The following is a 14,618-nucleotide window of genomic DNA, read 5'->3' as shown; positions in this document are numbered from 1 at the left end:
TTTAATAGGACCCCAAATAATACTAATATAACTCACAAGTAAACTTTAAATACTGAAGCAAAAATACATTTTATAATATAACTCTGTTAATATTGAAGCTAGAAATTCGATTTTACTATCATTAGAATTCTCTCATCAAGATAAATCTAATGATATAAATTTTATTAAAATCGAATAACTAGTTGTGTTAAAAATAGGGGTATGTAAAATAACAAAATTTTAAAATATCTTGTAATACGTAAATTTCGAAAAATTTTAATATAAACTCTATGCAAACTCAAATGTGAGTTGTTTCATCACCGGTTGGGTTTTCTGAAGAGTCGAACAGTCCTCATCTGGAATAATATCTTAGCGGATTGTAAGATTGGATAACATTTTCTGGATTTGGGTAGTTGATCTGAAACTTTGCTTTTTAGGTTTAAAGTTGGGATATACAAGTTTGGGATTTATAGTTTAGGTTACTTCTCTATATGTACAAATTTGTGCGACTATTTTCTTTTTATTTAGTTTTATTTATTTTACTTTCTTTTTCATTGTATTTTGAGTTTACGAAGTTATAAATAATTAATAAAAATTACTGTTAGTCTATCAAATGTGAGTTGTATCAGTATTGTTCAGGATCCTTTTTTAATTCTCCATTACTTTATGTATTAATGTATTAAATTGTTAGTTTAATAAGTACTCTATTGCTAAAAAATTAAATTTAACTAATAGAGAGCAATTTTCTTGTCTTTATATTATTATTAATAATAAAATAAAAAACTTACAAAGAAGAAATAAGAAAGAGTAATTAGTTAAAATATAAAGAGGTTCAAATTATATTTGCATTATCTATTTTATTATGTAAAATTATCAGTAAATTTTTTAGGATAAAAATTGGCAAAAATTTCTAGGCTAAATTTCTGCGCAGATCTGCTATCCTATCAATACACATCAGAGAAAAATTTTTAATAAAATCTATGCAGATCTGCGAGTGTTAAAAAATCTGCGTAGAATTTTAAAAATAAATCTTTAAAAATCTTCAGAATATTAAAAAAATTTATTATTGAATACTGCATTAATTAATTCATTATAAACTGAAATTTTTTTATTAAACCATATTTAATAATAATAAAAAAATTACATGAAATCTATTATATATTGAAAGTAATCAAAGAAAAAAAAAAATATTTATTAATTATTTGCACTAAAATCAAAATTCTGTCATCTTTACTACAAATTCATATATTGTTAATGGTTTAGATATTGTTCCAGTTAGTTTGATTCTAACAAACAACTAACAAAATAGAAAATTGGAGATATTTATTACAAATTTTGAAATTATTACTTTCAAAGTGTTTGATATAAAATCCCAGGATCTAAAAAATAAAAGAAAACAAATATTAGTAAAATGTTCATTAAAGAAAAATAAAAAAAAAAGAAATTTCAAAGTATTATTACCTTTGAAGTTCTTTCAAATGAAAGCTAAAATCTAAAAAATAAAAGAAAACAAATATTAGTAGAATGTTTATTAAAGAAAAAATATATATATAAAGAATTTTTAAGGGTTTACCTTCAAAATTCTTTCGTCCAAGTAACTTGAAAAACTAAAATTATACAAAAAAAAAATAACTAAAATGTTAATAAATGTTTCATAAATTAAAGTAACAAAAAATAAGAATTTCAAAGTTTTACCTTTAAAATTTCATCAAAAAGGCCAAAAACCTGCAAAATAAAAAATCAAAATATTGGACGTTTCATTTAATTTTTTAATTTTTTAAAAACAAAATAAAAAAATAATTATTTTGAAAGTAAATACCTTCGAAATTCTATCATGAAGTTGATCAAAAAGCCAAAAGTGCCCGCAACTTTACAAAAAAGATAAATAAAATGTAGTTAACGTTTCGTTATGTAAAATATAAAAAAAAATTAAATTTTGAAGTTTTACCTTCAAAATTCTGCATAGATTTACAAAAATAAGAGAAATAAAAATATTAGCAAATGATTCATTAAAAAAAATAAATTTCATTTAAAAAAATAAAAATTTAAAGAATTTCAAAGAATACCTTTGAAGTTCTATCTAGATCCCATCCAAGAAGTTGCAGATCTACAATAAAAGAGAAAATTTTATTAGTTAGTAACACTTTATTAAAATTAAAATATTTAAAGATATCTTGAAGTTCCAAGAAGTCACGAATCTACAAAAAAAAAATGTTAGTTAGTAACGTTTTGTTAAAAAAATAAAAGAAATTAAAGAACTTCAAAGGATACCTTTGAAGTTCTATTTAGGAAACACTCAGAAAGCTGTAAACCTACAAAAAGAAAATATCTTAGTAAAGCTTCATTAAAAAAGACAAAAAAATAATTGAAATTTTAAAAGTAAATAAAACTTTCAAACTTACCAATCCATTTAAAAATCCTTTCAACCGATATCTACAAAATAGAAGAAAAGAAATTAAAAAAAAATAAAGTTTCAAAAGTGAACAAAACTTTCAAAACTTACCAATCCACCCAAGATCCATCCAACTGATACCTACAAAATAAAAAAAAAATTAAAAAAAAATAGGTTCGTAAAGAAAATGTTTTTTTCAAAACTTACCATTCCAAAGACCCTAATCCTGATACCTACAAAATTATAGAAATAAATAATAAAATAAATTTTAAAAAAAAAGAAATAATTTGAAGTGTTTATTTCAAAACTTACCAATCTAAAGCCCAAAAATCAAACTGATACATGAAGCCTTACTTTGGCAAAATTAAGAGTCTGAAACTGATCTTCAGCATCCAAACCTATAAAATATAAAAATGAATATTCAGTAACGTTCGTTAAATAATAATATAAAAAAATTCAAAAGTTTTACCTTCGAAACAAGAGTCTAGAGCCATTTTTCGGTGCCCAGAACCTAAAAATATGAATTTAAATATTAATTAACATTTGTAATTATAAAATTAATAAAAAAATTTTGAGGGTAAAGTTTTACCTTCAAAATAACAGCTGGAGCTATACTTTGGTATCTGGGACTTGAAAATAACCTAAAATGAACGTTAATAACGTTTGTTAAAATAAAATATGAAAAAAAATTCAAAGATAAAGATTTATCTTCAAAATTAGAGTCCAGAGCCATTCTTTGGCATCTAGACCTATAAAACATAAAAACGAACATTTAATAACATTCATTAAAGTTAAAATATAAAAAAAATTATTTTAAAGATTGTTACCTTTGAAATAAAAGTTTGGAGCTATTCTTTGATATCCAACGTAAAAACAAACGTTAATTAATGTTCGTAGGTATAAATAAAATAAAATAAAATTTGGAGGTAAATTTTATCATCAAAATAAATGTTCAGAACCATTCTTTGGTATCCAGGATATGAAAATAATAAAAAAAATGAATATTTACTGCTGTTTGTTAAATTAAAAATATGGGTCTCATGATCAATTACCAGACATTGAAGATAGGGCCTTTATGGTTAAGATGACCCGTTACTAAACGAAGTCTACCTACAGAGTCAAACGATCACTCAACAGTGCACACGTGGGGTACTACCGGTATGACGAGTAGTTTGTAGTTTAATTATATTAGAGTAGTTATTAGGAAATTTTACTTTGTATATATTTTTTTATTTTTTTTACTTTAATAAAACTGCAAATGCGCTGCGGAAAAAAAAAAAAAAAGTTAAATTAAAAATATAAATTAAAAAAATTCAAAGATTAACTTCAAAATGAAATCCAGAACTGTTTTTCAACGTTCAGGACATAAAAATAATAAAAAAAAAATGAATATTACCGCTGTTCGTTAAATTAAAAATAAATTTGAAAGTTTTACCTTCAAAAATAAAGTTCAGAATTATTCTTCAACATCCAGTACCTAAAAACATAAAAAATGAACGTTAGTAATATTTGTTAAAATTATAATATAAAAAAAAAAAATTTGAAGGTTTTACCTTTGAAACAAATGTCTGGAGCTGTACTTTAGCGTTCAGGATCTAAAAAACAATAAAAAATGAACATTTGCAACATTTATTAAATAAATTAAGTTATTCAAAGGTCTTTGCCTTCAAAATAAACGTCTGAAACCATTCTTTGGCACCCAGAACTTTTAATTGCCGATCTGTATATAATGGGTAGAAATTAACATAGTGAAACGTGGGGCTATTAATGTAGATCACCACTAATTTCATCATTTTGCACTAACCAAAAAATTTGACACATTCGTTACTAAAAGTAGTTATTAAATTACATCATTTATCACATGTCCGAAAAGCCACAAAAATAATAAAAAGTTTTTTTTTCGTTTTATTTTAAAAAGTTTTATATAAGGGAACGGCAGATTTCATAGTACTTTTCAACATATAATGAGATTCAAAAAATTCAAAATATTTAAATTTAGCCTCTTTTTTGCCGCTTGCTGGCTCTATTGTGAGTAGTATTCGTAATTAAACTACTTTCTTCAAGTGCACATTGCTCCAATGCTTTTTCGGACATTTCTTTTTTAGAGGAGGCACTATACCTTCCTATCCATCCCTTATTGTTTTTACTTCCGGAATATCTTCAACGCTAAGTTCATTTTCATGTGCTAACTCTTTCAAACTTTCATGCATTTTTTCAGCAGTGTATCGGTCTTTTGGATTGAGATTACCTGCATGAAAATAAGCCTGCAAGTATTGTATAACTTTCTTGCTTATGCGTTTACCTCCTCCTTTATTACCCATTTTTTGATTTTCTTTTAATGCCCAGCCAGGTTTCAGTGGAAATTCTGTATCAACCCTATCAATATTTGAATTGTTAGTATTTTTATTTTTATTTATTTATTTTTTTATAAAATATAGAAATTCAAACTTACCCCATTTGATTTGATATTGGAGTTGGTGAATTTTGCATTTCGTCACGTTCAAGTGATTTTTGCATACCTTTTTTCATTGACAATGATGTTAACCATGGTGTTTTTGGCTTTGTTGGTGTTGTATATTCGGGATTAGGACGATTTATTTCACCACAAAATGTATTTATGTCAGGCGGGTGAAAATTCTGTCCATTTTCCAATATTTGGAAGCGATTTTGCTCTAACATATCCTGCAGCCTCCTCAGTTATTGGCCAATCCCACACAAACCATTTGGAGATGCCAGGTATGGTTTTAGTTTTTTTATAATTAGTGTTGCTATATTTGAGAAATAAAGAATAATGACGTGATTGTAAGGAATTCCAACAAATTTAGTAATATAATATTCATACCATGATTTTTCTAAAACCATGTTTTCATTATTTTTATTCCGATTAGGTTCAATTTGAGCAACTGAAGTTCCACTCAATTCTTCTATTGCTCTTTCAATATCTTGACCTGATGTAAGTTCACAACCAATTCGAACATATCGTTTTATTGCATGAGCAATCTTTTTTATTTACAAAAATAAATATTTTGAATAAAAAAAAAAAATATGAAAAACCAAACAACAGCTAACATACCGTTGCATGGTGCGAATCTACAGTGGTTTTGGCTTCACCAGGTTCCAAAAATATCCAGCGTTCCCATCTTATTCCTCCTACCGTCATCACAAATGGCTAATGTAGCCATGAGGCTCAGAATTATGATAATGGCCACCATTATCAGAAATGATTTTAATCCAACGTGGACGAGGACTTATGGTATTAAATACAGCTTCAAAACAAGATGCCGTAAACCAGGCATCTTGTTTCGTATCACAAGACCAATGGTCATATGCTTGGACATCCATTTTTTCATTGTTTTTTTTTTTGAAAAATAAGAGTTGTGTGAAGTGTCCAGCCTCTTTTGCCGAAAAATTCGCTTTTTGTTTCTCTTGCTGTTGCTGGAAGAATACGCATTTTGTAATCAACTACTATGATAGCTCCATGATCATCTAATTCATCTAACACTGCATTGAACTGTGCACTCAAATATTTTTTTCGTGTTTGATGAGCCAGGTAGCAGGTGAGTTTTTCCTGATATTCTGAAAGTAATGTATTATATGAATGTCCTAATAAATGCGACAAAGTTGCAAAAACTTCAAAAAGTTTGTCACATGCTGCACAACGTGAAAAGTGTTGCTCTACACATTCGCCAAATGCATGCAGTAAACAGTGATTTATACAATCCACGTGTTTTGTTGTGCCATTATCGTGTACTAATAATTCGTTTTCATAATTTTTTTTTAAGTGACGGCGAAGCATTTCCAATTGAGTTATCAATTCATTCTAACAATAATACTGTTTATAATTAGAATTTTTATGAAACAAGTATAATATAAGGTAATTCAATGTTTTTTTACCTTCGTTTTCGTATTTGTAATATTATTTGATACTAATTTGATCAAATCTTCAAATGGTTGATAAGCATAATCATTACAAATAAGACAAAGTCCTCCCAAGTCGTCACGATATTTGAATCTTCCATTTTGCAAACGAGCCATAAAGGAAGTTCGTTTCATTCCATCAGGATATATAGCTGAGAATCTTTCCCATAATGCACTTTTTTGATCTTTAAGATAGAGAACGGGTAATTGTGTTTTTTTGTCAATATGATATGAACTCATATTCACGTTTGCTTTATCAGCAAAAAATAATTCAAATTCTCTTTCTTTAACTTCAGCCATTCGTTTACGAACAATAATAGGTTTATCAAGAGCCTTACAACCTGGACCATTTTTATGATGATATTCACGAGCAGCGTGAACTGTTTTTGGCGAAACCTAAGTGAGATTTTGTATTTAGTCATATTTTTTATTTAGTATGTATTATTATACAATTATAATTTATCATACCTGTAAATTTTTCATCAATTCTTCATAAGTGAAATTCTCCGCAACTATTGATAAAATTCGAATTTTTCCACTTGAACCATTAGGATTGGCATCAAGACTTTCACATAATGAATACCAAAAAACATTTGCAGTGTCTTTACAATTTTCAAATTCGTCATTTCTAATTGTTGAATTTAGCGTAGTATTCAAAAATCCATTTGAAAACAAATTGGATATTGTTTCAATATCACCTTTAGGATCCTTAAGACGACTCCAAAATTCCATCTATAGGATATTTTGTAATTAGATAATAAATAAATAATGTAATATTTCTTATAATAATACTTACATCAGATACGTCCCTTTCAAATGGAGTAATATTTTTACATCCAATTGCTTCAAGCATTACTCTCCATGCCCGAAGCTCACGCATGTTAATTTCATGATTATCATTATAAAAATCACGAATAAAGCTTTTTATTTCAATAATAGTACTTTTTTGATTATACCAACGATTTAAAATACGATACCAAAGTTCATCATCTCCGGGTACATGTTTTTTAGATATAATTTGAACATGTATTGCATAATTCTTTTATTATTCCAATCATCAAGAGTGCAAGTCTTAGAAAATAGTCTTTCATATCGTTCTTTAAATTTAAACTGCACGAGTGGATGATTAATTCCAAAAAGATCGATCCCATCACAATTTCGTAATAATTGGGTTTGATTCCAAACTGAAGAAGCTGTTATGTCTTGAAATTGTTTTACCATTTCACCATTTTGAAAAATACTAATTGAAAATAATCCTCCCTCAATTTTCTGCCATATCACACTTTGTTTTTGTTTATATTTATACGTAAAACTAGCTGCAAACCCTTCGTAATTATTATTATCTGGAATAGATGCTATAAAAATTGTAATATTATATAAACAAATTGTAAAAGGACGAAAATCCACATCATTGAGCATTTGTTGAATCATATAAGAATCATGAAAACCTAACATTGTTGCTCCTGGATATTTTGTTTTATTTTTATTACCAAATACGCGTCCATAAATGGTGTTTATAGCAGCAGAAGAACTAAAACAAACTCCACTATTAATTCCTTCTCCTTCACAAATAAAACCTGGTGTATTTGGATTTTCTAAGTTGCGAACTATTCTAATAATGAAGTGTTTTTGATTGAGTTTTAAAGCAACTTGAAAGCCGAGTCTTATTGGAATAGCATAGGTATTAGAATCTTGAATTTGGGAGTCAGAATAATACCACCAATCTCGTGAAAAAGGGCCATAATGAAGTTCTGGCACCAGGTTACCAATAGCAACAAGTTTTCCAGGAGTAAAGTGTCCTTTTGACATTTTTGAAAATGGGGAACGCGAGATTCAGAACGTATTCGTTTTTAATTATAAATCATAGCCCGCAATAGTTACACAAAATTTCTACCCATCACATGAGGATCAGCAATTAAAAAATAAATAATGAACGTTAGTAACGTTTATTGAATATAATTATATAAAAAAAATTAAAAAATAATAAAATTTGAATATTTTTACCTTTGAAAATAAAGTCTGAAGCTGTATTTCAGCATATACTTTTCGTCAAAATGACAAAATACTAATTAAATTAATTTTGACAGACGTAATTAATTCATAGTAATTTTATAATAAATAGTGAATTGGTCTGTTTACCGAAATATGACGTAATTAATTAGCGGAGAAGTATACTTTAGCGTCCAGAACTTAATAAATGAACATTAATAATGTTCGTTAATAAAATTAATAAAAATAACATTTTTTCAAAGGTAACCTTTAAAATAGGCATTCTAAACTTGAAACAAAAAGAAAAATACAAATTTCAAAGGTTATTTTTAAAAATGGAGAGTTCAGAACATACTTTCAGCGTTCTGGACCTAAAAAAAGTAAAACTGAATGTTAGACAATATCCGGTATATAAAAAAATATCTGAAAAAAAGTCCAGAACTGATATTATCAGTGTTCTGAACCTAAAAAATGTAAAACTAAACGTTGGACAACATCCGATTATAAAAATATTTGAAATAAAGTCCAGAACTATTATTTTTAGTGTTCTGGACTTACAAAAAATAAAAAATTAAATGAACTTTAGCTAATGTTTGTTAAATTAATTTTTTTTCTGAATGGAGTCTAGAACTTGTACTGGACTTGCAAAATAAATAAATAAATAAATAAAATAAACTGAACGTTTAGCTAATGTTTGTTAAAAAAAATATTTTTTTTTTTTGTCCAGAACTTCAGTTGTACTTTTGGTGTTTTGGACTTAATAAAAAATAAAAAATTTTCAAAAGTTATCTTCGAAATATACAGAGAAAATATGAGAAAATAGATAGGAGAAAAGGTGTTCAGCATTTTACAAAAAACTCTCTTTTAATCTGATACCTCTGCATGTTGCAAATTAATAGCCAAATATTGTACAAACTTGCCAATTCTATCAAAAAAATCTGACAATTTCGTGCAAAACTTTGAAGCCTAACAAAATACTTTAAAGAATTTCTCTTAATATCATTATTAATAGATTATTTCTTCGGATATTGCAGGAAAAAAGTATTTCTTTACTAAAAGTGCTGTAAAAAAATACTTTTTAGCTGGGAGTAAATAAAAATATTTTTTGACAGATGTAATGTAAAAAATTATTTCTTAATAAAATTTGTTGAAGTTTACTATCATTATGCATAAAAGTTTATTAAAAGTCAAATTAAAAGGTTGAAAATTTCCAAAGAATTTTGCATGAGAGTTTTTTATAAATCTGCAATTTTGGAGATTATCGCAAATTTTTATATAAAAAGTTGTTAAAAAAATGCAAAAACCTAAATCTGCAGTATTGCACAGATTTTTACTAAAAATTGTAAAAAAAAATGCGGCAATCTGCAAAAATTGCAGATTGCTGCAGTTCTGCACCCTAAAAAATTTATCAATGATACTATAAGAATTATTAAAAAGAATTTTTTTATATAATTCCATATATTAGTTGAAATTAAAACTTTTGATCATTATTAATATATTAAACATCCTTGTTCTTTTTGCATTATATGCCAATTTTCTTTTCTTTTTTATTTTTTTAGACTGTAATTTTTGAAATTCCATTATATGCTACTCTAATACAGCTTGTAGTATTTTCTTACTAATAAAAAATTTTAGTAATAAGTCTTTTTCCTATCTTTTCAAATTCTTCATTTGTCCAATCATTAATATTCTCACCACCTATTCAATTTCTGCCAATTTTATTGCTCTCTTTTCTTTCTTCAATAGCCTTTATCTCTAATATATAATGATTTTTTTTCTAGATATTTGGCTAATCTGTAGTTGCCTTTTGGTTTTATGTAGTATTTTAAAAGAATGATTATTAGCTACTATTTGAATAAAAGTTTCTCACTTACACTACCCTTCCAAAAGTATCCGGTCAACCAATAAAGATCATATTTTATTAATAATAATTAATATTTAGTTGGCCATCCATTGTTTTTAATGCATGCTTCAATTCAGCGTAGCATGCTCTCAATTAAATTAATGTAAGTTTCAGATGGAATTCTTTCTCACTCTTCTTTTAGCTATTAATCCAGTCGTGTCCTAAAATTTCCAAAAAGTACCATTACAGACACAATTGTTCAATACAAGAATTTTAATCCTGATAGTTTCATGTCCTTTCCAAAGGCCAATAATTTATCCACACTCACTCAATTCACTAGTTTTTCCCATTTTAAAAGTAGCTGAATGGCGTAGTAACAAAAAAAGCAAAGTTCAGCGTTGGCAAAAATTGAGGCGTTATTATTTTTTTATTGCCAAATCTGGGGGTCGTCTAAAGCCGGGTTTGATCACGTGACTTGTAAAAATTTATTTTTTACAAATAAAACTTTTCGCCAATATATAAAACTTTCAAGTTACACATAGTATGTGTATTTTAGCCTGCTGTGCAAGTTTACTTAGTGCGCAACATGGGGTATTGAACACCGTTTTTGACTTATTTGAATTTTTTCATTTTCGTCATCCATTTTTGGATATGATCGGTAAAGTTTATTCATTCATATGTAAAGTCAAAAACAGTGTTAAAAATCAGCTCTTTTATCACTAATTAAACTTGTAAAGCAGGACAAAATACACTTATTCTATAACTTTCATACTTAAATTAATCTTAGTTCATAAAAAAATGGCTTATTTATAAAATGTCAAAGTCGCGTGTCGAAGAAACAGCTTTAGACGCATTTTTAAATCTGGTACAAATATCGTAACACAATAAAAATACATTCATTTTAATCGTTAGAACCAGGGGAATTATTTTTTTTTAAAAAAAATAATACTTTATATATTCAATCTTGAGAAAATCAAGTTGAGCTTGACCGGATACTTTTTGAAGGGTAGTGTATATGTAAAAATTAAATTAAAAAATTTTTCATGATCACTCATTTTTCTTGTAAATATAATTCAAGCTGGCATTAATTATCATACTTTATCTTAAATTATGAAAATTTTAGCCAATAAAATCGCATTCATATAATATAATTGTTTCAAATTTAAGCTAATAATATAAAATCATCTGAATTTAAATGCTTATAAATTTTTATGTAGACATTTTTTTTGGAAATTTGACTATGAAAAATAAAGTTACTGTTTATTTTTATAAAAATCTTATTTTTTTTTTGTTAAAAGTTTTTTAAATGTCACAATTTTATAGTCTATATAAACTTTTGGAATCATAATTAATCTTATTTATTTATAAAAACTATCTATAAGACTATAATCAGCTTTCAAATAAAAAAATTCTGATTGAATTTTATTAAAAATTTGTGAACTTATAAAGATAAATGTGAGAAACTAATGGAATGTGATTGATTTAGAATGAAAACAAACCCCGAATTTTAGCAATGCCGGTACTGATCGTAACAATAATCCCACTTCAAACTCATTTGTTGGCAGTTTTGACCGTAAAACTTCACAGAAAACGTATAATCCACCAGAAGGTATTGACATTTCGTACACTATTATCTCATTATCTATACGAAGTTGGAGAATGTTAATCTCGTAAAATATATATCGTTTTCAGAATTGGAAGTACTTTCAATAAACATGTAGGCCATACAATTTTAATGAAGTCAAATTAATGCCCACACTACCGTACTTTCTTATGATCCTATTAAAGATCACCTTCAACATTTTGGCGATCTTTAATTTATCGTTAAAAAAATGGGTATGGCTGTGTTGGTTTGGGGGACCACTAACTTCGCATATGGAAAACTCAAGGTCAGTCGGTTTTATAGACCAGATGATATCTATTTTTTGGCCAGCACTACGATCTTTCCCATCGTTCTTTTCCAAATTGCGATCCTCTGATGAGGCGAACAGACACTTTTCACCACTAGACAAACACACGTTATAAAGAAGAATTAAAATCGTATCACGTGCTATTCAATACTCACAAAAAAATATTCATTTCCCGGTGCATTTCACGGAATAGACTACGCATTAGGGGTGCGAGGAAAATTTCCCGATATCCTAACTCAGATAAATTATATTCTGCGAGATCATTGTCTCGTTCAAATGATTCAACACTAAAGAAAAGAACTTGAATGGTAAGATATAAGTAGAAAACCACATTTGTCAAAATGGTTCTTATAGGATGTTCAAATAGTCCCATATAAATTTCGTATTATTGTTGATTCGTGTTTTCATGTAGCTTTCATCGTCTATATTGCAAGTCATATTAGTTAAGAGTATGAAGCAAAGCAACAGGATATTTTGGCATTATAGAATTTGTATCTAGCAATACCTTAATAAAGTTAACCATATATTTTTTCATACCATCCGTATCGTCCATTTTTAACTGTTGGCAATGTTTTGATTGCCTTATTTCGCGTATTACATCAATGGGTAATGATCGTACGAAATCACTATTTGATCCTGGTGTGATGTCTACTATGTTGTAGAATCCCAAACTAAAATTCCGGCATTTGAATCAGATGTTTAAACTTATGCATCTCAAACACAAGTATTTACAAAAATACTTACTCAGTACGCGGTCGAGCTTTCTTTTGTTTCCATTTAGTTAACGCATTACACAAATCAGTACCATTTCTCTTCATCGTCCTGGCAGTTCTTCATCATTTTTGACCATCCTATTTAAACAATAACATGTGAGAATTAATGTTTTGTAGTTGCTAATAAATAATCACGAATACCTTTCTTCATCATTTATCATTTTTGAAGACTCAGAGGAGTCAGTTCGCGGTATTATCTGATGTGCCAACTCGCTATAAACGTTACTAGTTGGGGTTTCCTGTCCAGCAGAAAACGAATGTAGTTATTTCATGGAGACTAGTCAATAAAATAACTAACTTACCTCCTTCCGAGCTTTTTTTGAAGCAGATGAAGAAACTCCATCCTCATCTTCCTCTTCATAACCTCGTAACTCTTCCGGAGATTGTTTTCGTCGATTTGATGTGGAAGATGATACCGATGAAGTAGATGGCAACGAAGAAACTACAGTTGCATCAGACAGTTTTTTACCGTCAAGTTTTTCATCCAACTTTTCATGAAATATGACATGCACTTGACGTTTCCTTTTCTTTACTTTTCTCTATTATTCGATGTTGGTTTTGTAAGTGTAAAGCATAGCTAGTTTACTCGAGCAGAAAAAACTGAGCTTATTCACTTGCATTCTGCGGATGTTTTCATATAATATGAAAATCACAACCCCTGCGCAAGCGTCTGCTAGGTATTAAGTTGAAGGTCGGGAAAAGACTGAGCTCATTCATCTGGATATGCAGGGACGCTATTACCTTACATTGGGAGTCCTTTGCGAATGACTGCGAATGACTGCGCTCGACCAGATGGATACGCTTCAACACTTGCTATGCTTTTTCCTATGCTTTTTCCTTTACTATACTTTCAACTTCACAGGAAGTATTTTTCATTTACTACCTCTTTCAACAAAGTAACGTTTGTCTCACTTTTTTCCAATCAAAATTATTTAGTGCTATTGTGAAACTTTAGAGAAATGTATGATGCTATCAAAGAGGGAGGGAGCACGCGGACCTAGGCCATTTAATGCGAGTCCCAACATCAAGTTATTCCTTTGCTTTCTCTGAGTTTCTCATGTTTATGAAAAATATCTATAGCTAATTTGTTTCTATCACTAACTACAAGATTCTTATCCCTATACTCTTTAACTTACTACACTAGATTTTCGAAATAAGTTATCCCACCCACATCTACTAAATTTTTGTCTATATATATCACTAACATCCGCACAGACTATGTAAAAGATTAATCACAATAAAAGAACTTCCCAGAAATTAAGTAATTCATTTCGGGCAGAATTAAAAATGTCATGAAACTCCGCCCATTAATATTTGCTAATGCTGGTATAGTATAATAATTAATAATGATCGTATTAGTAGTTCTTATCAAGTTATCGTGTCCGAGCCTCCGAGCGATGGAAAATGCGCCAATGGTTGGTTTTATTTAATAGATAGATAAAACTAATTAAATTCATTTTTTTATAACAGGAGAAACTTTTTTTTATTTCAAAATGTGATTTTAATAATAATATAGATTTTTGAGAATTCAGAGGAATACATTTCGAAACTGAGATAACAGGAGTTGATGCCTATAGAAATGTTAATCAAAGTCAACTCTCTAAATGAACCTCCTTAGAACAATGTATAATGAGGATGTGCATTTATGGAGGGTAAACAACGAACGTGTAGACTGAGCAGAGGGTGCATTTATAGAGAGTTGACTAATCGACTTCTGTATGTTTTTTCATACTTACGAAATGCTTTACTCTTAATACTGTAATAGGACTACACCAAATTACCTACTATTACATTGATCAATTCCAGAAGGGGAA

General features: G+C 28.2%; 5 protein-coding genes across 5 annotated transcripts; all 5 read right to left on the bottom strand.

The window, feature by feature from the left end:
• Positions 1-1,276: 1,276 nt before the first annotated feature.
• Positions 1,277-2,865, bottom strand: OCT59_015088 (uncharacterized protein; the record flags this gene model as incomplete). The annotated part of the gene is made up of 10 exons (XM_066139763.1): positions 1,277-1,358; positions 1,441-1,471; positions 1,553-1,586; positions 1,675-1,704; positions 2,046-2,177; positions 2,251-2,291; positions 2,382-2,412; positions 2,483-2,512; positions 2,726-2,769; positions 2,841-2,865. The coding sequence occupies 10 exons, from the start codon at positions 2,863-2,865 to the stop codon at positions 1,277-1,279; spliced, it is 480 nt and encodes a 159-aa protein (XP_066002608.1).
• Positions 2,866-4,494: 1,629 nt separating this feature from the next.
• Positions 4,495-4,861, bottom strand: OCT59_015087 (uncharacterized protein; the record flags this gene model as incomplete). The annotated part of the gene is made up of 2 exons (XM_066139762.1): positions 4,495-4,747; positions 4,824-4,861. The coding sequence occupies 2 exons, from the start codon at positions 4,859-4,861 to the stop codon at positions 4,495-4,497; spliced, it is 291 nt and encodes a 96-aa protein (XP_066002607.1).
• A 130-nt stretch (positions 4,862-4,991) lies between these two features.
• On the bottom strand, positions 4,992-5,531 carry OCT59_015086 (uncharacterized protein; the record flags this gene model as incomplete). Its single annotated transcript, XM_066139761.1, has 3 exons — positions 4,992-5,139; positions 5,214-5,371; positions 5,445-5,531. The coding sequence occupies 3 exons, from the start codon at positions 5,529-5,531 to the stop codon at positions 4,992-4,994; spliced, it is 393 nt and encodes a 130-aa protein (XP_066002606.1).
• Positions 5,532-5,717: 186 nt separating this feature from the next.
• On the bottom strand, positions 5,718-8,098 carry OCT59_015085 (uncharacterized protein; the record flags this gene model as incomplete). Its single annotated transcript, XM_066139760.1, has 5 exons — positions 5,718-6,191; positions 6,266-6,685; positions 6,758-7,021; positions 7,086-7,328; positions 7,406-8,098. The coding sequence occupies 5 exons, from the start codon at positions 8,096-8,098 to the stop codon at positions 5,718-5,720; spliced, it is 2,094 nt and encodes a 697-aa protein (XP_066002605.1).
• A 4,372-nt stretch (positions 8,099-12,470) lies between these two features.
• Positions 12,471-13,424, bottom strand: OCT59_015084 (uncharacterized protein; the record flags this gene model as incomplete). The annotated part of the gene is made up of 5 exons (XM_066139759.1): positions 12,471-12,702; positions 12,776-12,862; positions 12,946-13,043; positions 13,107-13,343; positions 13,419-13,424. 5 exons carry the CDS (start codon positions 13,422-13,424, stop codon positions 12,471-12,473), a joined length of 660 nt encoding a protein of 219 aa, XP_066002604.1.
• Positions 13,425-14,618: the final 1,194 nt, after the last annotated feature.

Source organism: Rhizophagus irregularis, chromosome 23 (assembly GCF_026210795.1).
Source record: "Rhizophagus irregularis chromosome 23, complete sequence".
NCBI classification, from domain to species: Eukaryota; Fungi; Glomeromycota; class Glomeromycetes; order Glomerales; family Glomeraceae; genus Rhizophagus; species Rhizophagus irregularis.
Note: the sequence above shows the minus strand (reverse complement) of the source record. Positions and strands in the feature narration are given on the sequence as shown.